Source organism: Oryx dammah, unplaced genomic scaffold, assembly GCF_014754425.2.
Source record: "Oryx dammah isolate SB20612 unplaced genomic scaffold, SCBI_Odam_1.1 HiC_scaffold_25, whole genome shotgun sequence".
Taxonomy (NCBI): Eukaryota; Metazoa; Chordata; class Mammalia; order Artiodactyla; family Bovidae; genus Oryx; species Oryx dammah.
Genome location: NW_024070209.1, coordinates 21,225,743 through 21,253,522, shown reverse-complemented (window position 1 = coordinate 21,253,522; position 27,780 = coordinate 21,225,743). Strand labels below are relative to the sequence as shown.

Here is a 27,780-nt window from a genome sequence, read left to right as displayed (position 1 = left end):
AATGGACATGAGTTTGAGCAAACTCCGGGAGATAGTGAAGGACAGGGAAGCCTAAGCATGCTGCAGTCCATGGTGTCACAAAGAGTCAGACATGCCTGAGCAACTGAACAAAAACAGTTTTTGTGACTATTCCCTGTGTGCTTGATAAGAAGGCCTATTCCATATTATCAGAGTATAAAATTCAATTTATATCTGTCCTCTAGGTTCACTTTACTGGTTGCATTGTTTGGGTCTTCTGCGTAGTTACATATTTTTTGTTCACTTGCCTTGTCTCTTACTGAGTGATGTATTTAAGACTCTCATTATTAATTTGTTTCTATAGGTGTCTCCTTGCATGCCCTAGAGTTTCTGCTATACAACAGTAATTGCTGTGTTATTTGAGACTGATATCTACATTATGAATTTTTGCTCTTAGCATTAAAAACTGCCCCCTTTTGTCATATTTAATACTTTTTTTAGCTTTAATTTTACTTTGTCTGATACCAAGATCACAAATTCCTTTCTTATTGTTTCCATTTGTCCTATATACCTTTGCCTGTCTTTTCATTTTTAACCTTTCTGAATCACTTTATTTTAGGTTTCTCTCTTGCATATAGCTTATAACTGGATCTTGTTTTGTGAGCCATACTTAAATTTTTTCTCATTTAATAAATGACTTAAGTCCACTCATATTTACTGATACAACTTATTTTCATTTCTATTCTGCCATATTGTTTTATGTTATAATTATTATGTGCAGAATGTAAAATTTTCTGAATTTCTCTATGTATTGTGTTAGATTTATTTTTTTTTTTCAATTTCTTTTGGTATTTTGGAAAGCTTATATTTTTGTTTCAGTAGTTACCTTTAGACTAATGCTTTTTTTTTTGGCAGAGCTGCACAGTTTGCAGAATTTTAGTTCTCTGACAGGAAGTGAAACGGCAGTAAAAGCACCAAGTCCTAACCACCAGACTGCCAGAGAATTCCCTCGACTAATACTTTTTTAAAAAAAAATTCTCATAGTCCTTGTTTTCTAATTTAACCTTTTGTTCTCTGGTTTGTCAAGTTTTCTTATAATTTTATTGATTTATTTTTTATTTACTTGTTTTTGGCTGTGCTGGGTCTTCGTTACTGTGCGGGCTCTTCTCTAGCTGCGACAGGAGGGGGCTGCTCTTCATTGCAGTCATCGACTTCTCTCTGCAGTGGTTTTCCCTGTTGCAGAGTATGGGCGCCAGGGCGTGAGGGTTGCAGTAGCTGCATCTCATGGGCTCAGTAGCTGTGGCTCCTGGGCTCTGGGGCACAGGCTCGATAGTCGTGGCGTGCGGGCTTAGTTGCTCCGTAGCATGTGGGACCTTCCCAGACCAGGGATCAAACTTGTGTCTCCTGCATTGGCGAGCGGAGTCTTTACCACCAAGTCCCTAGGGAAGCCCCCAGTTGCTTTTTGTTTTTCTTAATATATCTTTTTATTCCTACCCGTTCAGTTATCCATGAACTTATTCTGCTTCCCTTTTCCCCCATTCTTTTAACAAATTTTTAGTTGCATTACTTCCTACATTATCAAAACTGGTAACATCTACAAGTTGTTTTACTTATATATTATTCTTCCACTTTTGTACCTCCCTTTGTTTCAGTCTTTGAATACTTTAACTGTATACAAAGTCTTTGAATACACTGAATACAGTAAATGTTCACTATAAATCCTTTTGCTGAAGTTTTCCCAGTCAGCTCTTGGTTGGGTGAAAGTTATCCTCTCAGATTTTTTGAGAAGAGCTCATGAATATAACATTACTGGAATTCTTGCTTGTTTTACACTGTTTGTCTATTACTTTGAAGGACAGCTTGGCTGAGTTGAAATCCTTGGTTTTCACTTTCTTCCCTTAAATTTCTTCAAAATGCTGCTACATTCTCACTTTGCGTTGTATGTTGCTCTTGATAAGTTTGATGTCACTCTAATTCCGTTACACTGAAGTTATTTAGTCTTTATGACTAGAGGCTATGAGAATATTTTCTTTATCTTAATCGTTTTATTCAAATATGTCTCTGAACTAGTTAGTTGTTCTGAGTTAGTTAGCCAGTTACCTGATGGGCCCTTGCAATATGTACATTCAGATCTTATTTCCAGAAGTTTTTCTTGGTTTATAGTTCAAATGTTGGTTCTATTCCATTATTTTGTCTTCTTTCTTAAGGACCTCCAGTTATACTTTTGTTGTGTCTTCCTTGCCTATCTTCCATTCAACTGCTGTTTCTCTAAACTCTCTTCCTTCTTTTCCCCTCATTTTTAGCCTCTTAACTGCTAGTCTGCCTTTCTTTAATTCCCCTTCTTAAATTTTTATTTCTGTTCTCCTGTTGGCATCTTGTTATTTAGTCTCTATTTCTGAGATCATTTTTCTTTCTCTTCTGTCTCTTTCCTGAGTTAAATCAACTATCATTTTATTTTTTTATCAACATTGTGTGTGTGTTAATTGCTCAGTCGTGTCCAACTCTTTGCAGCTCATGGACTGTAGCCGACCAGACTCGTCTATCCATGGGATTCTCCAGACAAGAATACTGGAGTGGGTTGCCATTCCCTTCTCCAGGGGATCTTCCCGACCCAGGGATTGAACCCACGTCTCCCACATGGCAAGCAGATTCTTCGCTGCTGAGCAATCTAAAGTGGTTCTTTCTATCTCCAAATCATTGTTAGAGGATATTTAAATCAGATATTGTGTTAGTTTTCTTCTGCTTCATGGTTAGGTTTTTTGGAAAGTTGTTTTGTTTTCTTATTTTTTCAGTTGCACTGCTCTGCTTGCAAGACCTCAATTCCCCAACCAGGGGTTGAACCCAGGCCACATCAGTGAAAGCTCTGATTCCTAACCACTGGACGGCCAAGGAATTCCCTCAACCTATTTTTTATTCCTTTATCACTGTTCCAGTGGAGAAGGAAATGGGAACCCACTCCAGTGTTCTTGCCTGGAAAATCCCATGGACAAAGGAGCCTGGCAGGCTACCGTCCATGGGGTCAGCAAGAGTCAGACACGGCTTAAGCCACTTGGCACGCACTATCCCAGGGAACTCCCTGGAATGATTTTTATCAGCTGAGATGTTTTATTCTCATTTCTCTTCTCTTCTACTAATAACTTTGTGTGGAGATTACTTTTTTCTATTTTATTTCTTGGGCAGGTTTAGGCTTACAGTAATTGACAGCCATCCTAGTTCAAGGAAGCCTGCCTTGCAGCTGTGCCAAAGTGCAGTGTCTCTAATGGACTGTGCTTTCTTTTCTTAGTGGTTCGAGGAAGGTTTACATATCCTTCTGTTTCAGAATTCCCTTTTGTCTTGCAGAATTGCAAATTTATCCTCTTGTTTCTTTTTCCCTTCACTTACCTAGTCTCCAACAAAGACTGAATAAGTCTCTCCCTTCCCTGTTACCCTCCTCTTCCCCAGGAGTAGGACATGTTGACTGATGCCTCCTGGATGCCCTTGTACTTTTAAGTCTCGTCCCTGTAGTGAGTGCTCAGATCTGCCAGGACACTCTCAGTACTTTCTGCACTTACTGTAATGTGTTTTTCTCTTCTGAGGAGTGATGCTAAGTCTATCTTAGTCCTTCTTTTACTCTTCTCTCTTCTTTATAGTTTTTCCAGACCTCACCCCACTCCCATCTTTGCTCTCTGCAAGGGCTTAAAAGGGCAGCTCAAGAGGTATCTTTTCCAGAATTGGGTGTTTATCTTTCTATTTAAGTTTGGACTCCTCTGTCTCCTTGTAATGTTGACTATATTGGATGTATGTGGTTTTATTGCTTTAGTTGACTAGACTTGACTAGATTTGGCCACCTCATGCGAAGAGTTGACTCACTGGAAAAGACTCTGATGCTGGGAGGGATTCAGGGCAGGAGGAGAAGGGGACGACAGAGGATGAGATGGCTGGATGGCATCACTGACTTGATGGACATGAGTTTGGGTAAACTCTGGGAGTTGGTGATGGACAGGGAGGCCTGGCGTGCTGCGATTCATGGGGTTGCAAAGAGTCAGACACGACTGAGCAACTGAACTTAACTGATTGCTTTAGTTGACTTCTGTAGCTTTGTGAAAGGTACATGAGAGAGATTCCATTTAAGCTGCTGCCCCTGACCTTGGCTGCCTCAGTTTTCACTGTGCATATCTTGACAAGCCATTTAGGAACTGTGTGGAACAGGTTTGGGAACTTTGGGTAAGGGTAGAGGATTAGAAAGAAGACATTTGATTTAGAATGTATTGATTTTGAGATGTTTCTGTCCATTCATGTAGAGATGTTCATCAAACAGTGAGATATCTGATCTGAACCTCATGTCAGAGACAGGAATTATCGCTTCTATAAACTCTGGTGGAGTCCTAGTAAGCTGGAATTAGAGCCATAAATTCGTTAGTGGAATGCCTGCCTTGTTCTAATGCCTACCTATGTACTCAGATTCATCTCCTATGAACATATAAGGGCTTTGGAAAACAGATAATATGGGGATGTTACTCAGTTCAGTTCAATTCAGTCACTCAGTCATATCCGACTCTGTGACCCCGTGGACTGCAGCACACCAGGCTTCCCTGTCCATCACCAACTCCCAGAGCTTACTTAAACTCACATCCATCAACTCAGTGATGTTACTAGTAAGGTACTATTTTCTGGTGCTTTATATTATCATATTCAGCAGTTTGGTTGATGTAACAGAAATCTAGATATTATTCTGAGCAATCAGTCTTTGCTGTGGAACCTGTTGAAAGAAAAGCAAAATCACAGATCAGTAGATCAGATCACCTACTTGAGAGAAACAAAATAATACATAGACTAAAACTTAATAATTAAGTTTTTTGGCATATTCAAAATTTCCCTCAGTAACTGTAATGCTCATTAAGTAGGTTAAATTCATAAATCTTCAATGTTCCATGCCAATAACTTTCTAAAGCAAGTGCCATTTCTCCTGTCCTCCTCCCAGTCACCCTTTACTTGGCTGGTGGTGGTAGTTTAGTTGCTAAGTCATGTCTGACTCTTGTGACCTCATGGACTATAGCCCACCAGGCTTCTCTGTCCATGGGATTCTCCAGGCAAGAATTCTGGACTGGGTTGCCATTTCACTCTCCAGGGGATCTGCCGACTCAGGGATCGGGATCGAACCCATGTCTCCTGCATTGCAAGCAGATTCTTTACTACTGAATCACCAGAGAAGCCCTTTACTTGGCTACAGAAAGACAAATTTATGCATGCTTATACCTAAATGCCTTTAAGATAATATCTATTTTTTTAATTTTTTATATTTGTTTTATTGATTATTTTTTTTGCTTGGCTGTGCTCAGTCTTAGTTGCAGCACATGGAATCTTCGCCCTTTGCTGAAGCATGCGGGATTTTTTAGTTGCAGCCTGCAGGGTCTTTAGCTGTGGCATGCAAACTCTTAGTTGCAGCATGTGGAATCTAGTTTCCTGAACAAGGATTGAAACCCAAGCTCCCTGCATTGGGAGCATGAAATCTCAGCTACTGGACCGCAAGGAAAGTCTCAAAAATACTTTTAAATATATTTTTAAATACAGTGTAATTAACAGAGTTTTCAGGCTATAACCTGTGATGGATTTTCCATGTGTTACTTGAGTGTGTGCTTCAGTTTTCTTCCTTATATAAGAGAAAATCAAAAAACAACAACAAAGAAATGGCATTTGTAAAAGCGCAAATTTTTAAAAGTAGTACTCCTTTACCTCTTAAATACTTTTCCCAGTTGTGTATTTTTATGGTTGCAAGCAAGAGTAGATGATTTCTTTCTCCACTGAGATACTCTTTAGATGGAAAAGACAATAATAGTGAAGTTAAAAAAAAAAAATGTGCTCATTTGAAACATGAGCATTTTTTTAAGTGATTGGCTCTTTCACTTGACATTGTATTAATCTGAATACCTGGATAAAGTAGTTCTTCAAATTGTGTGTTCTTTTAAATTCACCAAGAGGCAGTGTAGTGCTGTGATTCAAATTGTGGTCTCTGGAACCCTACTTCCTGAGTTCTTGTTCCATGCTACCTTTACTGTGCCTGCTTTCTCATCTGTATAATTGAATGAAAATAACACCTACTTCATAAAAATTTGTGCAGATGATGTGTAATTTGCATGGAACAGTGTTGTTTAATTGCTAACTATTACTGTGAGATTATATCAAGATTCTGGGGTGGGATTTTTGAGACTAATTAGAATTTGTGTATCTTTAATTACTAGATGTATATGTTTAATTATGTTGGCTTCATGTGTTACTTAGTGTGTCAACCAGTTACCACAAAATTGATGGATATATGGTGCAAGACAGAAAAATCAAAGCTAGTATTATCATAGAAGTCTCTATGGCTATGAAAACATTCATGAAGAATTACAGCTGCCTTAATTTTTGTGCTTTTTTATTATTTTCCTTCAGTTCAGTTCAGTCACTCAGTCGTGTCCGACTCTTTGCAACCCCATGAATCACAGCACGCCAGGCCTCCCTGTCCATCACCAACTCCTGGAGTCCACCCAAACCCATGTCCATTGAGTCAGTGATGCCATCCAGCCATCTCATCCTCTGTCGTCCCCTTCTCCTCCTGCCCCCAATCCCTCCCAGCATCAGGGTCTTTTCCAATAAGTCAGCTCTTCACATGAGGTGGCCAAAGTACTGGAGCTTCAGCTTCAACATCAGTCCTTCCAAAGAACACCCAGGGCTGGTTTAGGACGGACTGGTTGGATCTCCTTGCAGTCCAAGGGACTCTCAAGAGTCTTCTCCTTAGGATCTAAGAATTTAAGGATCCATTCCTCCATACATGTAAAAGCTGCTGCTGCTGCTGCTGCTAAGTGTGTCTGACTCTGTGCGACCCATAGATGGCCTCCCACCAGGCTCCTCTGTCCCTGGGATTCTCCAGGCAAGAGTACTGGAGTGGGGTGCCATTGCCTTCTCCGCATGTAAAAGCTAGGGGCAATAAATGATACTCTAGAAAGGTTTTGTTAGTGTTTTTAATGGCCACTTTGTTCAGCAGCCGTCTTTCTCTCCACCAGGTGGCAGTAGAGCACTTTGTATCCATACCATGCCCTGTTCCCACTCTTTGTAGCCTGGAGTATTGACCTGGAGAAGGGAAAGGCTACCCACTCCAGTATTCTGGCCTAGAGAATTCTATGGACTATACAGTCCATGGGGTCACAAAGTCAGACACGACTGAGTGACTTTCGCTTTCGCTATTGACCTGAAATAGGACCAGAAAGATAAACACCATACACCAGAGTGTGCACTGTTCCTTCAGCTGGGTTTTACAGCATCATATTTTAAACAGTTTATTGAGGATAATGACAACAATAGATTGGATAAGATTCCTTTCCACAAATTCTTTTAGCTCAACTGAAGTACACACAAACCCATGATAAGAAACATGTGGAATCTTTGCAGTAGCTGGAATAGGACTTAACTGAATTAACGAAACAATCTCCGGATTTTTTTTAGTGTATTTAAGTTTAAATGGAAATAAACCTTTGGCATCCAGGGCAAATTAGTTTTAGGTGGTGAACTGTGAGAGCCCTATCCTTGGTAAAGTGATTAAGCCTAGCCATCTTATTTTCCAGGTGCAACACTACGCTGCAAGTCAATCAGTACAGAAATTTAAATCACTTCAACACCAATGGAGAAGTATGAAAAATTAGCTAAGATTGGGGAGGGGTCTTATGGGGTTGTATTCAAATGCAGAAACAAAACCTCGGGACAAGTGGTAGCTATTAAAAAATTTGTGGAATCTGAAGATGATCCTGTCGTTAAGAAAATAGCTCTAAGAGAAATACGCATGTTAAAGGTAAGTTAACTTCCTTTGTGCATCTATAATACCACAGTACTGGACCAAACGGGTATGCCAGAATTACAAAGAATTTTAAAGTGATCTTTTTTTTTTTTTTTCTGTTGGACTTAAATTCCTCTGTGTCAGCAACTCTGTAAATAGATCATCACTTTGGGTTTTGGCCACTCTGATATTTAAGTGATGTTATGAGTACAGCCATAGATTGTTCAAATTGTGATTGTTAAAAATTCGTTCTGGTTGGTAAATATTCAGTGTCCTAAGTCCCCTCATCCCCAGTGTTTATCCTCCCCTTCAGCCCTGGCCTTTCCTCCCAACCCCCACCCAAGTCCTTCTCCCCGTAAACCAGCAACTGAAAGGGCTTTTTGTGGTACAGAGGGACCCACGGGGCTGCATCAGAGTGCCTATAGTCATCGATCTGGTCTGGGCCCACCTGAGCTCCACTGATTCTTAGACACATTGACTGTCACCCTCAGCTATGTATACACACTTTACACAAAGCCTTTACATTGTTTTTAAAATCTTTAAAACAACATAGGACTTAATATGGAAGATTCACAAGTTCTCTATGCAAATTTTTTCTTATCCTAAAAAATCTTACAAGTTTAGAGCCTTAAGAGAGCTTAGAGATGCTTCTCGTGCGACACCCTGATTTTATAGGGGAGGAAACTGAAACAAAGGGCAGTGCACCGGAATCCCCTGAGGACCTCGTCGGAATGCAAATTCTGAGTCCAGGTCTGGGGTCAGCCTGAGATTCCGTGTTTCTAACAAACTCCCTGATGGCACAGACGCTGCTGGTCTGTGGACCACACTTTGAGGAACAAAAGTGTGATTTCCTTAGGAACACACAGCTCACCTTTGCTTTTTGGCATATGTCACCTGTTTACAGGAAAACCCCAGAAATTCAGTTTTTCAAGGGAGATAAAACTCCCTTCCCTTTAAAAACATTTGTAGCAGGTTTCCTCAACTAAAAAGTTTTAGCATTTTGTTTAAAATATGACTTGATATGCATGGAGTTTTCAAGAGCACATCCATCATGGTTTTACAACCAGTTCCCTGTTCCCTCTTGGCCAGCAGAGAGTGCTGATCAGACACTCAGCTCATCACAGACGAACTGGGTGTGTCTGAACCTGGCAGTGGGTTGTTTTCTAATGGGAAAGCTTTTTGTGCACACACTCCCACCGACCCTTCAGGTCCAGTTCATGCTCAGGTAGCACCTCCTGGGTTACAAGTGTCCAATTTAAGGTGCACTTGAAGGTAAAAAATAGCCAGATTCCAACTCACTTTGGTCTCCAGTGATGGCTGTCTGATGGTAAAGAATCCGCCTGCAGTGCAGGAGACCCAGGTTCAATCCCTGGGTTGGGAAGATCCCCTGGAGACAGGAATGGCTACCCAGTCCAGGAGAATCCCATGGACGGAGGAGCCTGGTGGGCTGCAGTCCATGGGGTCGCACAGAGTAGGACGCCACTGAGCAACTAAGCACGTCGGCTCTCAGAAGGTGCGTCTCTCCTGTCTCTGGTATGTTTCACCCACCTACGCCCTGAAGAGATCCCTTGCATGGTAAACCTACCTTACTTTCCTCACATGCTTCTCCTATTTAATTTTCCTTTGGTTTCCTCCTCCTTACTACTTGTTTTTCTTTACACAAGTCACTGTTTTCTGATCTAAGTTCATTTGATTTGCAAAGAAGATGTAAATTGCCAATCTACTCAAAGATAGAGCTGAAAACCTTGCCATCACATCCAACCACAGTACCTATGCATCCTGACTCTCGATAGAGACTGTTAGCTCCCAGTCTGCAGTTTTGGCCTCAGCACGAAGCGTCTGGCTTACCTCTGTGCCCTGTTCCCTCCACTGTTTGCCTTTCTGCTCCTGTGGGTGGTGGAGCACATAGGAAACAAATTGATCTGCTGCTCTGGGTGTATAGTTAATGTGTAATGCGTTCCCTTTCCCCACGCTGTTAAGCAGCAGGCACATAGTCACAGGGTGATACTTTTTGTTCTGGGTTTTTTTGTGTTTTTTTTTTGGTTGGTTGGTTTTTTTCTTTTTCTTTTTCTTTTTTTGATCAAGCCATGCTTACAGATAAGAGAGTATACTGTACAAGTCACGGTACTTTAAGCCTCTCTACCGGGCCTGCAAAATATTCGTTGAGTTTCTACAGTATACAAAATACTACATATCTTTCTGAGTAAATGGTGTCTGGGGTTTGGAAAGTTAATTCGTCTACTGTACTGGGAAAACAACAGGAAGATGACTCAAAAGTAGAAGTGATCAGATGTCCCGGTTTATAGCTTCTGTCCCAGTGTTCAGTGTGGTTAACATCGCTTTTTGTCTGGCTAGCATTTTCTTTCAAAAGTGTACTAGTTCACATGTGAAATTATACAGTCACCTTACCTATAGGCAGAGTGACCACATGTGCCGATTTGCCTGGGACAGTCCTGGTTTATACTCGTTACCCTGGTTGGGTGATAAATTATGTAGTTACTTTAGTGATATTATCTTACTTAATTGGGGTTTTTCCTTTGATTTGCAACATTGTGAAATGCTTGTGAAAGGCAGCCTTGTGAAATGCTTCAGTCTGGGAATTGAATTTAACTCATTAAACATCTCAGCATAAGAGAGAACAAGAAAATCAAAGAAGAGAGCTGAAAATGTGATAAATTTAGACACAGACTAACCGTAGGGATTCCTAGAATATGCAGTTATTTCAGATTCGAGGGTTGAGATCTAGTCTTTCTAGTCTAAAATCCAGACTGGATTTAAATGCAGCTATTTACATTAAATCTATGACAATATATAAGCTAAATGGGTATTGATGATTTTTATAGTCTTTTACTCAATAATTCCATTACCATTCTATATTCAGATCATCTTACAACTTGTATATTTAGAATTTCCACTAAATTCATAAAGCATTTTTAATTTTAGTGCTTATATTTTAAGTTGTACTTTGCTATCTCCAGAGAGATTCAAGCAGCTTAGCTACCCTTTACTATGGGGTATGTTAGATAAATTCTTTCTTCCAGCTTTAAGATTCTTTGGTACTTACTAAGAGTAGTTCCTCTTTTGAGTAACTGTAATAATTGTCGGCAAGAAATGCAAAGAGAAAGATGAGCAAAGCCTTTGCTCTTAAAATTGTAAGGGGTCTAGGAGAAACTATTACAAGGAGTGAATCACCAACCTTTGTATTTCAATTCCTTTGCAGCAATTAAAACACGCAAATCTTGTGAATCTCATTGAGGTGTTCAGGAGAAAAAGGAAAATGCATTTAGTCTTTGAATACTGTGATCACACACTTTTAAATGAGCTGGAAAGAAACCCAAACGGGTAAGTAATATAGAAAAATGAAGTTCTGCTGGCTGGTTCCCAGTTTCATTATATGTGGGATTCAGTTTAGTTCAGGTCAATCACTCAGTCATGTCCAACTTTTTGCAATCCCATGGACCGCAGCACACCAGGCCTCCCTGTCCATCACCAACTCCCGGAGCTTACTCAAGCTCATGTGCGTTGAGCCAGTGATGCCATCCAACCGTCTCATCCTCCGTCATCCCCTTCTCCTCCCTCCCTCAATCTTTCCCAGCATCAGGGTCTTTTCCAATGAGCCAGCTCTTCGCATCAGGTGGCCAAAGAATTGGAGTTTCAGCTTCAGCATCAGTCCTTCCAATGAATATTCAGGACTGATTTCCTTTAGGATTGACTGGTTGGATCTCCTTGCAGTCCAAGGGCCTCTCAAGAGTCTTCTCCAACACCACAGTTCAAAAGTATCAATTCTTTGGCACTCAGCTCTCTTCATAGTCCAACTCTCACATCCATTCATGACTACTGAAAAAACCATACCTTTGACTAGGCAGACCTTTGTTGGTGAAGTAACGTCTCTGCTTTTTAATATGTTGTCTAGGTTGGTCATAGCTTTTCTTCCAAGGAGCAAGCGTCTTTTAATTTCATGGCCGCAGTCACCATCTGCAGTGATTTGGGAGACCAAAAAAAAGTCTATCACTGTTTCCATTGTTTCCCCATCTATTTGCCACGAAGTGATGGGACCAGATGCCATGATCTTAGTTTTTTGAATGTCAAGTTTTAGGTTGGGTTTTTCACTCTTCTCTTTAACCTTCATCAAGAGCCTCTTTAGTTCCTCTTTGCTTTCTGCCATTAGGGTGGTTTCTTCTGCATATCTGAGGTTATTGATATTTCTCCCGGCAGTCTTGATTCCAGGTTGAGCTTTATCCAGCCCATCATTTTGCATGATGTCCTCTGCATATAAGTTAAATAAGCAGGGTGACAATATACAGCCTTGACATACTCCTTTCCTGATTTTGAACCAGTCTGTTGTTCATGTCCAGTTCTAACTATTGCTTCTTGACCTGCATACAGATTTCTCAAGAGGCAGGTCAGGTGGTCTGGTATTCCCATCTCTTTCAGAATTTTCCACAGTTTATTGTGATCCACACAGTCGAAGGCTTTGGCATAGTCAATAAAGCAGAAGTAGATGTTTTTCTGGAACTCTCCTGCTTTTTTGATGATCAAACAGATGTTGGCAATTTCTGGTTCCTCTGCCTTTTCTAAAACCAGCTTGAATGCCTGGAAGTTCACAGTTCACGTACTGTTGAAGCCTGGCTTGGAGAACTTTGAGCATTACTTTGCTAGCATGTGAGATGAGTGCAATTGTGCAGTAGTTTGAGCATTCTTTGGCATTGCCTTCTTTTGGGATTGGAATGAAAACTGACCTTTTCTAGTCCTGTGGCCACTGCTGAGTTTTCCAAGTTTGCTGGCATATTGAGTGCAGCACTTTCACAGCATCATCTTTCAGTATTTGAAACAGCTCAGCTGGAATTCCGTCACCTCCACTAGCTTTGTTCATAGTGATGCTTCCTAAGGCCCACTTGACTTCACATTCCAGGATGTCTAGCTCTAGGTGAGTGATCACACCATTGTGATTATGTGGGTCATTAAGACCTTTTCTGTATAGTTCTTCTGTGTATTCTTGTCACTTTTTCTTAATATCTTATGTATCTATTAGGTCCATACCATTTCTGTCCTTTATTATGCCTATCTTTGCATGAAATGTTCCCTTGGTATCTCTAATTTTCTTGAAGAGATCTCTAGTCTTTCCCATTCTATTGTTTTCCTCGATTTCTTTGCACTGATCACTGAGGAAGTCTTTTTTATCTCTCCTTGCTATTCTTTGGCACTCTGTACTCAAATGGGTATATCTTTCCTTTTCTCCTTTGCCTTTTGCTTCTCTTCTTTTCTCAGCTATTTGTAAGGCCTCCTCAGACAACCATTTTGCCTTTTTTGCATTTTTTTTTCTTGGGGATGGTCTTGATCACTGCCTCCTGTACAATGTCACAAACCTCCATCCATAGTTCTTCAGGCACTCTATCAGATCTAATCTCTTGACTCTATTTTCACTTCCACTGTATAATCATAAGAGATTTGACTTAGGTTATATCTGAATGGTCTAGTGGTTTTCCCTACTTTTTTCAATTTAAGTCTGAATTTGGCAATAAGGAGTTCATGATCTGAGTCACAGTCAGTTCCTGGTCTTGTTTTTGCTGACTGTATAGAACTTCTCCATCTTTGGCTGCAAAGAATATAATCAATCTGATTTCTGTATTGACCATCTGGTGATGTCCATGTGTAGAGTCTTCTCTTGTGTTATTGTGAGAGGATGTTTGCTATGACCACTGCATTCTCTTGACAAAACTCAATTAGCCTTTGCCCTGCTTCATTCTGTACTCCATCAAGAGTACAAATTTGCCTATTGCTCCAGGTAGCTCTTGACTTCCTACATTTGCATTCCAGTCCCCTATAATGAAAAGGACATCTTTTTTGGGTGTTAGTTCTAAAAGGTCTTGTAGGTCTTCATAGAACCATTCAACTTCAGCTTCCTCAGCATTACTGGTCAGGGCATAGACTTGGATTACCATGATAGTTAATGGTTTGCTTTGGAAATGAACAGAGATCATTCTGTCATTTTTGAGATTGCATCCAAGTACTGCATTTCAGACTCTTGATGACTATGATGGCTACTCCATTTATTTTAAGGGATTCTTGCCCACAGTAGTAGATATAATGGTCATCTGAGTTAAATTCACCCATTCCAGTCCATTTTAGTTCGCTGATTCCTAAAATCTCGATGTTCACTCTTGCCATCTCCTGTTTGACCACTTCCAATTTGCCTGGATTCATGGACCTGCCATTCCAGGGTTTTATGCAATATCGCTCTTTATAGCATCATACTTTACTTCCATCACCAGTCACATCCACAATTGGGTGTTGTTTTTGCTTTGGCTCCATCTCTTCATTCTTTCTGGAATTATTTCTCCACTGATCTCCAGTAGCATATTGGGCACCTACCAGCCTGAGGAATTAATCTTTCAGTGTCCTATCTTTTTGCCTTTTCATACTGTTCATGGGGTTCTCAAGGCAAGAATATTGAAGTGTGGGATTAATGACGGCAAACTTAAGATCTGAGCCCCCTTCTGCTCATTTGCATCTGCTGGCTCCTTCTCTCCAATCTCAGGATGTGCTCAAAGGGCAAATGAATATTAACCAAAGGTAATATTAACCTAGAGTAATAATGTATAGTATTTAATAGACAAATCTACTGCAAATATAAATTACAATGTATTTCAAAGCTAAGTTATATGTTGGATTGTCCCAATTCAAGGAATGAACCATAGTTCTTTCATATAATCCACTGAAGTTAAAGGAGAAAAAATACATGTTTGATAAAATTTGAAAAGTCAGTTGATAAATTCAACATCTTCTCCTGATTATTTGGTGGGAAAGAACCTTAGCAAACTAGAACTAAAATACTTTCTTTATACACACAAACACACACATAGACACACAACTTCTCCAAATTGACCGCAAATTTTATATTCAATGGTAAAACACTAGAGAAGCCATCATTAAAGTGAGAAATAAAACATGAGAACTCTAGCCAGCATAATGTTCTAAGAAAAACAAATAGGATTTAAAACTTTGGAAAACAAGATAAAATTTCCATTATTTGCATATTATTGTAGGCTAACAGAATTACCTAGAGTTACTAAAACAAATGGAATTCAGTGTGTATATATATATATTCACATGTATATGTGTGTGTGTGTATATATATATATACACTTATATGTGTGTGTATGTACAGCACTCTAAATTCTGTACACAAAAAGTAATAGCTTTGAATCAATCAGTACTTTAGAAAATCTAATGGAAAAGGATCCCATTCAAATGTCAACAACAAAAATGTTTAGGAATAAAGATACAAAAGAAATGTTAAAACTCTGCCTAAAAACAATTACAAAACTGAGATACACAAAGGATTTTATTTAAATGAACATATATTTCTGGATGGAAGTATTCATTATTATATTTTGGCTTCCTTCCTGATTTATTTATTGCACAAAAATCTAATCAGAATGCCAATGTTTTTTTTTTCTTTGTGAATTTATTTTTCAATTGAACGGTAATTGCTTTATAGAATTTTGTTATTTTCTGTCAACCTTCAACATGAATCAGCCATAGGTTTTTGTTTTTAACTTGAGAAAGTTCAACTAAACCAAGAAATTTTTTAAAGAAGAAGAAATGCAACTTCAACTGCCAAATAACGTCATATTAGTTTTAGAGAGTACCTTTGACAAAAAGTATGTAAACAGAACTAAAAAAGAAGTGGCAAATTGGGTAAATCTTTGCCAGATGAAAAATTAATATCATTTCATACCTACTGAAGTGACTTAGCAGCAGCAGCATACCTAGATTTTGCAAATCAAATTTCTAAAAAGATTCAGTTCAGTTCAGTCGCTCAGTTATGTCCAACTCTTTGCGACCCCATGAATCGCAGCACGCTAGGCCTCCCTGTCCATCACCAACTCCTGGAGTCCACCCAAACCCATATCCATTGAGTCAGTGATGCCATCCAACCATCTCATCCTCTGTCATCCCCTTCTCCTCCTGCCCCCTATCCCTCCCAGCATCAGGGTCTTTTCCAATGAATCAACTCTTCGCATGAGGTGGCCAAAGTATTGGAGTTTCAGCTTCAACATCAGTCCTTCCAAAGAACACCCAGGATTGATCTTTAGGACAGACTGGTTGGATCTCCTTGCAGTCCAAGGGACTCTCAAGAGTCTTCTCCAACACCACAGTTCAAACGATCAATTCTTCTGTGCTCAGCTTTCTTTATAGTCCAACTCTCACATCCATACATAACCACTGGAAATACCATAGCCTTGACTAGATAGACCTTTGGTGGCAAAGTAATGTCTCTGCTTTTGAATATGCTGTCTAGGTTGGTCATAACTTTCCTTCCAAGGAGTAAGCGTCTTTTAATTTCATGGCTGCCATCACCATCTGCAGTGATTTTGGAGCCCAGAAAAATAAAGTCAGCCACTGTTTCCACTGTTCTCCCACCTATTTGCCATGAAGTGATGGGACCGGATGCCATGATCTTAGTTTTCTGAATGTTGAGCTTTAAGCCAACTTTTTCACTCTCCTCTTTCACTTTCATCATGAGGCTTTTGAGTTCCTCTTCACTTTCTGCCATAAGGGTGGTGTCATCTGCATATCTGAAGTTATTGATATTTCTACCGGCAATCTTGATTCCAGCCTATGCTTCTTCCAGCCTAGCATTTCTCTTGATGTACTCTGCATGTAAGTTAAATAAGCAGGGTGACAATATACAGCCTTGACGTACGCTTTTCCCAATTTGGAACCAGTCTGTTGTTCCATGTCCAGTTCTAACTGTTGCTTCCTGACCAGTATACAGATTTCTCTGTATGAAAATCTCTGTAGGAGGCAAACAAGGTGGTCAGGTATTCCCATCTCTTTAAGAATTTTCCACAGTTTGTTGTGATATACACAGTCAAAGGCTTTAGTGTAGTTAATGAAGCAGAGTAGATGTTTTTCTGGAATTACCTTGCTTTTCTTTGATCTAGTAGATGTTGGCAATTTGATTTCTGGTTCCTCTGCCTTTTCTAAATCTAGCTGGTACATCTGGAAGTTCTTGGTTTATGTACTGTTGAAGCCTAGCTTGAAGTATATTTTAGCATTATATTGCTAGCATGTTTAATGAGTTCAGTTGTGCAGTAGTTTGAACATTCTTTGGCATTGCCCTTGTTTGGGATAGAAAGAAAACTGACCTTTTCCAGTCCTGTGGCCACTGCTGAGTTGTCCAAATTTGCTGGCATACTGAGTGCAGCACTTTCACAGCATCATCTTCCAGGATTTGAAATAGCTCAACTGGAATGCCATCACCTCCACTAGCTTTGTTTGTAGTGATGCTAAGGCCCACTTGACTTCACATTCCAAGATGTCTGGCTCTAGATGAGTGATCACATGATCGTGATTATCTGGGTCGTGAAGATCTTTTTTGTACAGTTCTTCTGTGTATTCTTGCTGCCTCTTCTTAATATCTTCTGCTTCTGTTAGGTCCATACCATTTCTGTCCATTATTGTGCCCATCTTTGCATGAAATGTTCCCTTGGCATCTCCAATATTCTAATTTTACTTTTAAAATAGAAATTAATTTTCAAGACTTCCCTGGAGGTCCTGTGGTTAAGACCCTGTGCTTCCAGTGCAGAGGGTGTGGGTTCCATCCCTGGTTGGGGAACTAAGATCCCACATGCCTCAAGGTGTAACCAAAAAAAAAATTTTTCTTAATAATTTAAAAAACGGTTAAAGGAATGAATTAATTCATATTTCAACTTTAAGCTAAATAGGGTTTGTATATTGGCTTTGCTGCTGCTGCTAAGTCACTTCAGTCGTGTCCGACTCTGTGTGACCCCATAGACGGCAGCCCACCAGGCTCCCCCGTCCCTGGGATTCTCCAGGCAAGAACACCGGAGTGGGTTGCCATTTCCTTCTCCAATGCATGAAAGTGAAAAGTGAAAGTGAAGTCACTCAGTCGTGTCTGACTCTTGGCGACCCCATGGACTGCAGCCTACCAGGCTCCTCCATCCATGGGATTTTCCAGGCAAGAGTACTGGAGTGGGGTGCCACTGCCTTCTCCAACATTGGCTTTAGAGGACAGATTTGTTGTTTAATTTAAATATAAATTAATTTATAAATTAACATACATTTTCATAAAGTTAGACATGGATGCTTAACATCATGCATTGTTCAAGGCCCTGAAAATAAAACCTATAATACATTCAATACATGTACCAGTTTAATTGAACTGAACATCTCTTTCTTCTTTCTGTGAAAGGAAGGAAGTCTACGGCCTGTAGGACTTAGCTTATGCTGTTCCTCCTAATTTTGTCCTCTTTCCCTATCTGTATCATTATCTCTAAAATGTGAAATCCTAGACATTCTGACTATCTCTGAGATTCCTTTTTCTTAATGGTATTGCTTCCCTCTGAATATCCATGAAATTTTGTTTTCATCCCTGTTATGGTACTTGGCACTTACTACCTTACAAGTTTTTAAGTGTATACTCTCTCTTCCTTTGAGTGCAGAACTCATATCTAATTCATCCTAATAGCCTCCTTAGTGTGGAGCATGCTTTGATTCATTCATTCACTTCAGAAATATTTTACTGAACACTTCTGCTAGTGCAGAGGCTAGAAAGATATAATGGCACAATCCTGTGCTCAAGAAGCTTAAAATCTAATGAAGAAACCGATACTCAAACTAGCCATTACATATGACAGTGAAGATTGAGTTACCAACAGTGCTTTGGATACATAAGAAGAACAGCTCCAGCATCTGTTGGTCCCGGGGAATCAGGGAAGTTTCTGCACAGAAGGACGCATTTGGGCTGAGACTTTGAAAAGGGGAAGAACTGGCCGGGTGGGCAATCTTGGTGGAATGCACAGATGTAAGAAAGAACAAGACATATTTGAGTAACTCATTTGTCTTGTATGTATTTAGCAACCACAAGGATCTCTGAATTACCCTGCTTTCCTTTGGAAAGTGTGTTTGGTGTATTTAGTGTGAGGAGGGCATGGTAACCCACTCCAGTACTCTTGCCTGGAGGATCCCCATGGACAGAGGAGCCTGGTAGGCTACAGTTCACGGGGTCGCAAAGAATCAGACACAACTGAGCGGCTAAGCACAGCACAGTGTGTTTTACTAGTGTGTTTAGCAGTGCCAGTGTATACAGAGTGCTTTGGGTCAGCCCTAAGACTTGGATCTACATGAAGGAATGCAAATAGGAACAATTTGCATTGTATCCCGAGGATACACCAGTCTTTCTATGAAATACTGGCTACTTCCAGATAACTATGATTAATTTAAAATATTTGTCTGCTTTCACTCCCTTCCCAAAATCTATAAATCCAAAAGAGTATAAACCCAATGAATGGCAAACAGAGGTAAACAACTAAACAGCATACATACCAAGCCTATTGGACCATTGTTTGTTCAGTAGCTAAGTTGTATCCGACTGTTTGCAACCCCGTGGACTGCAGCACGCCTGGCTTCCCTGTCCCAGAGCTTGCACAAACTCTTATAGTCAGTGATGCCATCCAACCGTCTCATCCTGTCACCCCCTTCTCCCACCCTCAATCTTTCCCAGCATCAGGGTCTTTTTAGGTGAGTTGGCTGTTCGTATCAGGTGGCCAAAGTATTGGAGCTTCAGCTTCATTGTTTATCAGGGTAAATTCACAGTTTGAAGAAATAACTGGTCTGTAGATATAAGATGATCAAGGTAATGGATGTTTGGGATGAGCTGTGAAATGGTGAGATTGTCTAGAGACTTGAGGATTAAATTATATCACAAAGAAGAGCTAATTTAAAACTGAAGTAAGATGGTGAAAATGTACTGCTTCCCTTGCCAAATGAAAGCATCTGGTTTCCTCTACTTTTTTAATAGAGGAAAAGCATTTGTTAGATCAATAGCTGCAGAGTCAGCCCTGAGACTGTGTTTGATTTGCTGCAGTTAAGAAACTACTTGTTGAGAGGGTGGGATGATTTGGGAGAATGGCATTGAAACATGTATAATATCATATATATATATAAAAGAAACTACATGTACCAACACAATATTGTAAAGCAGTTATCCTCCAATTAAAAATAAATAAATTAGAAAAAAGGGGGTGGGAGGGAGGTTCAAGAGGGAGGGGACATATGTATACCTATGGCTGATTCAAGTTGATATATAGAAGAAACTACATGCATGTAAAGCAACTGCAACTGGTGTCAGCTGATTAAATGTGAAATAATACATTCCCATTCTCTCAAATCCTTCTCTGTTCAAAATAGGTCCAGTAGGTAAGTTACTTGGTAATGTGATAGAAATTATCACCTACCGACAGGAAAGATTTCTCTTCACTGTCATTGCACTATACATAGTGGAACAGTTCTACCATCAAGAAATTTAAAGTCTAATGAAGAATTAGATATGTCAGGGAACAATTAATTATAAATGGTCTTATACACTACTGCTCTCCCCTTCTGGCTGGCAACAGCGCGTCACGTACATCTGTAAATCAGGTTTCAATTTCTTATTTTTAAAATTCATCTTTACCAGGACCTCGTGATGGACATATAAAAGAATTAATTTCCTTCTCAGTAAACTGATCACTGGTAATTTCCTGTAAAGCTATGGGTGTGGGTTGGTGGAGGGGTGGCGGTGAATCATGAGCACTGAGAAATGCTTTAGCCAGAAGAGCAGCAGCAGCGTGTCCCACATGCTGAAGCCGGGAGATTCTTCCTTTGAAATGACATCCTGGTTTCCTAGGAATGATGGGGCCCCTGGGTAACAGAGGCCAGGAGGGGAGTACTCCACTTCCAGAAGTTACTGTAATAGACAACAGAGCCAGCGTGGTGATCAGAATGATTTGATCTGACCATGGGTTCTCCCACACAAGATAGATGGGCAGGTCTCTAAGGTTCTTTTCTACATAAACTAGAGGCTTGGCTTCAGCCTTGTAATAGCCCCAGGTGGCGCTAGTGGTATAGAAAGTGAAGTGAAAGTGAAAGTCACTCTGTCTTGTCTGACTCTTTGCGATCCCATGGACTGTAGCTTGCAAGGCTCCTCTGTCCACGGGATTTCCCAGGCAAGAATACTGGAGTGGGTAGCCATTCCCTTCTCCAAGGGATCTTCCCAACCCAGGGATTGAACCTAGGTCTCCCTCATTGCAGGCAGATTCTTTACCAGCTGGGCCACAAGGGAACCCCAGTGGTAAAGAACTGGCCCCCCCAATGCAGGAGATGTACATCTGTAAATCAGGCAGATTCTTTGCCAGCTGAGCTACCTGGGAAGCCCAAGAGAATCAAGAGATAATGCAGGTTTGATCCTTGGGTCAGGAAGATTCCCCTGGAAAAGGAAATGGCAACCCACTCCAGTATTCTTGCCTGGAGAATCCCATGGACAGAGGAGCTTGGTGGGCTATGGTTCATAGGGTTGCAAAGAGTCGGACACTTCTGAAGGGACCTAGTGTACATGCACACCATAATAGCCAAGACCCAGGACCTCGTGAAGGAGGCAGCTGTCCTTGGGGAATAGCCCGGCATTGACATCATGTGTATGTTCTTGATTTTTCCTCTTAGCCTATCCCCGAATGGTCTGTGACCAAATATTTACCAGAATAGTTGTGTACTGGGAAGAGAGCTACCCCCTCTCTCAGGAATCTCTGAATCATGCTCTGAAGTAAACCCAATCATCAGCAACTTTGAAAGTCACTGTGGTTCAGCAGTTTTGTGGGGATGGGAAGCTTATTGAGAGTCCCCGATGAAATTTAACCTGAGTCCGTCCCCTGGTAGTCCTGTCAGCTCCATGAATCCATCCTTGGGGCTGTCTCCCCATTTCCTAACTGGCTAGTGGAAATAGATACACTAGAAAATGGAAAAAGAACCAGTAGGTTCTGAACCAAGGAATGAAGGCAGTTCGGTAGGAGGAGCCTAGAAGTGTCTGGCACCAAATAGAAAACTGAAAGCAATACTGCAGATTTGGGAACAAACATGGGCTTCCCTGATAGCTCAGTTGGTAAAGAATCAGCCTCCAGTGCAGGAGTCCCTGGTTCGATTCCTGGGTTGAGAAGATCTGTTGGAGAAGAGATAGGCTACCCACTCCAGTATTCTTGGGCTTCCCTTGTAGCTCAGCTGGCAAAGAATCTGCCCACAATGCGGGAGACCTGGGTTCAATCCCTGGGTTGGGAAGATGCCTGGAGAAGGGAAAGGCTACCCACTCAGTTATTCTGGCCTGGAGAATTCCATGGACTGTATAGTCTATGGGGTTGCAAAGAGTCGGACACAACTAAGCGCCTTTCACTTTTTCATAGATTACTGCTACCATTAATACTTTGGGGAGACATAGCTGGGAAGTAGATGAACATGTTGCATGTGATAAATCCTCTCCAACACTCCTGTCTCCCCAAATCTTTGGATTTCTTCCTCTTCGTTTTACTAATGAACTTCCAGCATTGCAATTTCATTTGGCACAGGCACCCATCTAGCCCAGGTTCTGATCAACCAATTCAGCAATCAACTCCTCTCACTCCTAGCTGCTCCAAGTAGTTTATTGAGCCAGGCTCCATAGTAAGTGTGCCCATAACTGTTTATAATCAGCCCAGTGTAACATCATGTTTCCTCCTTTCTGGTCCGACACTTACAAAATCCATTTCCACATACATTCTCCAGTATAGATTCAGTTCAGTTCAGTTCACTTCAGTCACTCAATCGTGTCCGACTCTTTGTGACCCCATGAACTGCAGCACGCCAGGCCTCCCTGTCCATCACCAGCTCCTGGAGTTCACCCAAACTCAACGTCCATTGAGTCAGTGATGCCATCCAGCCATCTCATCCTCTGTCGTCCCCTTCTCCTCCTGCCCCCAATCCCTCCCAGCATCAGAGGCTTTTCCAATGAGTCAACTCTTTGCATGAGGTGGCCAAAGTACTGGAGTTTCAGCTTTAGGATCAGTCCTTCCAAAGAACACCCAGGACTGATCTCCTTTAGAATGGATTGGTTGGATCTCCTTGCAGTCCAAGGGCCTCTCAAGAGTCCAGTACTCTCTTCTCCAACACCACAATTCAAAAGCATCAATTCTTCGTGCTCAGCTTTCTTCACACTCCAACTCTCACATCCATACATGACCACTGGAAACACCATAGCCTTGACTAGATGGACCTTTGTTGGCAAAGTAATGTCTCTGCTTTTGAATATGCTATCTAGGTCGTTCATAACTTTCCTTCCAAGGAGTAAGCATCTTTTAATTTCATGGCTACAGTCACCATCTGCAGTGATTCTGGAGCCCCAAAAAATAAAGTCTGACACTGTTTCCACTGTTTCCCCATCTATTTCCCATGAAGTGATGGGACCGGATGCCATGATCTTAGTTTTCTAAATGTTGAGCTTTAAGCCAACTTTTTCACTCTCCTCTTTCACGTTCGTCAAGAGGCTTTTTAATTCCTCTTCACTTCCTGCCATAAGAATGGTGTCATTTGCATATCTGAGGTTATTGATATTTCTCTTGGCAGTCTTGATTCCAGCTTGTGCTTCTTCCAGCCCAGCGTTTCTTATGATGTACTCTGCATAGAAGTTAAATAAGCAGGGTGACAGCCCTGACGTACCCCTTTTCCTATTTGGAACCAGTCTGTTGTTCCATGTCCAGTTCTAACTGTTGCTTCCTGACCTGCTTATAGGTTTTTGAGGCAGGTCAGGTGGTCTGGGATTCCCATCTCTTTCAGAATTTTCCACAGTTTATTGTGATCTACACAGTCAAAGGCTTTGGCATAGTCAATAAAGCAGAAATAGATGTTTTTCTGGAACTCTCTTGCTTTTTCCATGATCCAGCAGATGTTGGCAATTTGATCTCTGGCTCCTCTGCCTTTTCTAAAACCAGCTTGAACATCTGGAATTTCACGGTTCACATACTGCTAAAGCCTGGCTTGGAGAATTTTGAGCATTACTTTACTAGCATGTGAGATGAGTACAATTGTGCGGTAGTTTAGATTAGCAACATTTTATAGTTCTCTTTGCTGTGCATATCTTCTTTTCTTCTCTTTGACTTTGTAATAGGCCCTTTGGAACATGCTGAGATCTGACTTTAGTCAAAGTCTGGAGACATTGACGGGTGGCAGGGAAAGGAGCCTTGAGGAGAACTGACAGCACCCATGCTATACAGCTGCCTCGAGTGAGATCATGAGGGGGCCCTCCACAAGACAAGACCAGTCTCCATACAAGCTTGGGGGCTACTTCATGCAAGAAGAGACATTTGGGACTTCCCTAGAGGTCCAGTGGTTTAGACTCCATGCTTCCACTGCAAGAGGTTTGATCCCTAGTCAGAGAACTAAGAGCCCACATGCCATGAGGTGTGGCCAAAAAGTAAATAAGTGAAAAAGAAGGGATACTTGGCAGGAGGTTGGGATGCTCTTAGTTCTGTGAGTACTCCCAAGTGTCGCATTTCATTTCTCAAAGTGTATGTCTCAGTTAGTTAACTGAGAAATTAATTAACTTCACATAAATTCAGTCTGTTTTGTCATTTAGCACCCAGCAGGACTATTCTCAGTGTCCAATTTTTCAGTCACTTCTGGAGTAATCCCAGTGGTCAGTGGAGCGAGTCTTAAAAACACAAGAAATAAGGGCAAACATTGAAACTTCTGGTGTCCTAACTGTGCCTCGAACCAAAACATCAAAGCCTTACTTAAAGCTATCCTTTTGTTTTCTTCAGTTTTTCCAGCAAAGTGAGAAGCAACCAGCCCACCCCCACTTTTATTACTTTCCTATGTGTTCCCATTTTGTTTGATCACTTTCAGTCCAGCAAAACCCTGCCCTGAACAGGCACTTTATTACAGATGACCACGCGTGATTATGTACTCAATTGGTTCATCACTGGGTATCCATTCACCAGTGTTGCAGCCACTGATGTTAATTAGATCCCCCGGCCTTCAGACCCAACCAGTCAGGTAGCCTGCCTTCCCAAGGCCTTGACTTTGCTTCCCATCCCCAATTCTGGTGTCATATTCTGCACTGATCAAGAGTCAACAACAGAATTCAGTGCAGCTAGTTTAAGCAAAAAGCGATTTATTACAGGGTGTGAGTTTATATAGTCTCTGAGAGTTCCGGCAAAGGAAGCTTAGTTGAGGACCTATTGGGTACCAATTACAGTTCAAGGCCCTGGAGCTACAGTATTAGACAAGGTAAAGAAAGCCCTTGCAGAGTTACAAGGCTTTGGAGGAGAAAACTCACTGAGGAGCTAGAGAATTCCTGGTAAGGGCCGTAGGATGAACAGTAAACACAAAGCTTTGACGGTCAGTTGAGGGAAGAGCAGACACTAATGGGCCAGAGAGGAGGGCAGTGAGAATGTGCTAGGAGATAAAGGTAGGGGAAAGGGGTTAACAGAAGTGAAATCATTAAGAGGCTGGTAGGCCACAGTAAAGGTTGGATTTTATTCTAGGATAACAAGGGTTTACAGAGAAGGGCTTGATTCATCTTGGGCACTGATAATGAAATTGTTTTCCCCATCAAGTTATATATAAAACTAAAAGATAAGGAGCTCTGATGTCAGTGCCAGGATTCCCCTGAGTGGCTGAAAGAGCAGCCTCTGGGCGACCCAATCTGAATTCCCTGACCCTGGAACCCTCCCTAACACCTTTGGTTTTGAACCAAGATATCTTGGTTTTTTAAACAGTTAATTAGTTTTGTTGTTGTTGCTCAGTTCTTTGCGACCCCCATGGACTGAAGCACACCAGGTGCCATCCTTTCTCCTTTACCGCCTCCCAAAGTTTGCTTAAATTCATGCCCATTGAGTCGATGATGCCATCCAACCATCTCATCCTGTCGCCCCCTTCTCCTCCTGCCCTCAGTCTTCCCCAGCATCAGAGTTAGTTATTGGCCATGCTTTGCTGCATGTAGGATCTTAGTTCCTTGACCAGGGATGGAACCCATGCCCTTTGCAGTGGAAGCATGCTTTCAGGACTTCATGATTATCAATTCTTCCAATATATGTTTGTCATTCACCCACAGTATATGAAGCATTGAGTATCAGTTGGTTTCTATGGAAGGTTTTATTTCACAAAATGCTTTGAAAAACTGCTGAGTGGTTGAATAATGTTACAGCGCACTGTGTTTCTGGAATGAGCTCTGTGTGAATCTGTATTCTCTTTGATAACTATCTTTGTAAGATCTTTGGTATTTGTTTGGAGTTGTTATTTTGTATAAATGTTGTTTTGCCTAAAATGGAATCTGCCTTCCTGGAATCTGTGCTCGCTAAGGATTCTGTTTTGAACCGAAGCCATGACTCTTCCTGTGAAATGCCCTGAAACAGGGCATCAATAGAAAAGTTAGAGGGAATGTAATTGCTGCAATTTATAGAAATAGTTACACAAAATAGACTAAGTACTCTCAGAATACATGTTGCCCAGATCCCCAAGTGGAAAATACTCCCCAGTATTTCCCACACAGGAAATCTGCAGAGGCCAGAAGCTCCCAGGCTCCCGTTCTGGGCTCTTGATTCTCCCTGGCCTCCCTGGCTGTGTGCCTGCCTGCTTCCCAGGTGTAGGTGCTGTTGTTCAGTCACTAAGTGTGTCTGACTCTTTGCAACCCCGTGGACTGCAGCACACCAGGCTTCCCTGTCCTTCACCATCTCCTGGAGTTTGCTCAGATTCAGGTCCATTGAGTCAATGATGCCATCCCGCCATCTCATCCCCTACCATCCCCTTCTCCTGTTGCCCTCCATCTTTCCCAGCATCGGGGTCTTTTCCAGTGAGCTGGCTCTTCGAATCAGGTAGCTGAAGTATTGGAGCTGCATCTTACCAGGTGTAAGTAACAGTTACAAAAACAACTCTTGCATATGCTTGAGTGTTTACCACCAACATGAATTCGATGAATTGAAGGTCACTCTTCACAGATGCCTTTTTTCCTGCAAAACCATGTCTCAGTGCTACCTGAAGTTCATACCTGCAGGATTGAAAGATATCATGTGCCTCCCATAGATCCCAGAAATCCCACTTCTAGAAATTCCCTTAAAAAGATTATTGCACAACTGCCATGGATAGATGATAGGATATTCCCTGAAGCATTGTTTCTAGAAATGAAACTTGGATCAAACCTAATTGCTTGTCAATGAGGACTTACTAAATTATGATACATCTATATAATGAGATCTTTGGTCACTGAAATAGATGTATACATACATATTCTGTATATATGTATCTGTACCCCAGTGCATACAATGTTTCTGAAAGAGGCAGGGGAATTTGCCAAGGATGAAATGATTGGTTAGGCAGATATGAGAGAATTCTTCATGGATATTTTTTTAACTTTAAAAATATCAAACGTTATGAATACATTTGTTTAATATTAAAGTTAAAAAGTAAATGCAGAGAGAGGAAGAGAACCAGGGATTTCCAAAAGGACAATCAATGTAAGTTACAGCAATTATTTTGGGCTAGCAAGATTTGAATGAACATGTTTCATTTCTTTACTTTTCTATATTATTTGAATTTTCATGATAAGCATTAAAAATTTCAAGTTAAAAAGGAAAGTTACATAGCTACAATGAAAAAAGTGGTAAAGCAATTTTCATTAAAACATTTTTTAAAAAGAACATTTCCAAGATTCCCTTTGTACTGCAGCCACTGGCTGTGACAAGCCCCCCATTCCATTTCTATTCCCATCTGCTCCTGAAAACACATCTTAGGAGTTTTCATTTCCTTTTTTATTTTTTTCCCCAGAGTGGCTGATGGAGTGATCAAAAGTGTGTTATGGCAAACACTTCAAGCTCTCAATTTCTGTCATAAACACAACGTAAGTAATATTTCCTAATGTATTTGCTAATTTCCTCAAGATGACTCTTCTCTCCTAAATGGCTCAGGGGTCTGTTTGAAGAGCTAATGATGGAAGGAGAATAAGAACCCAAAGAGCAAAACAAAAGAAAGTTACAGAACGCAAGGAAAAGTAATGCATTATTCATGGCTTTTTTCCAGTTTCTATAAGAATCAAATTATTCATTCCTTATGAATTAAAAGTTTATATGAACTTAAAAGTTTCCTTTTGCCCCAGTAGTAATGATTATTTTTAAATAATCAGTACTATGATTATTTTTAAATAATCAGTACTATGATTATTTTTAAAT

The 27,780-nt window shown here is 40.9% G+C and overlaps 1 protein-coding gene across 1 annotated transcript in view; it reads left to right on the top strand.

Annotated features, from left to right (window-relative positions):
* The window catches only part of CDKL4 (cyclin dependent kinase like 4), a 55,066-nt gene that overhangs the window by 6,511 nt on the left and 20,775 nt on the right, over positions 1-27,780 (top strand). Inside the window, exons 2-4 of the mRNA XM_040224683.1 lie at positions 7,539-7,762; positions 10,968-11,089; positions 27,380-27,452. Coding sequence (XP_040080617.1) covers positions 7,595-7,762; positions 10,968-11,089; positions 27,380-27,452 — 363 coding nt within the window. The 5' untranslated portion in view covers positions 7,539-7,594. The remainder of the gene's footprint in view (positions 1-7,538; positions 7,763-10,967; positions 11,090-27,379; positions 27,453-27,780) is intronic.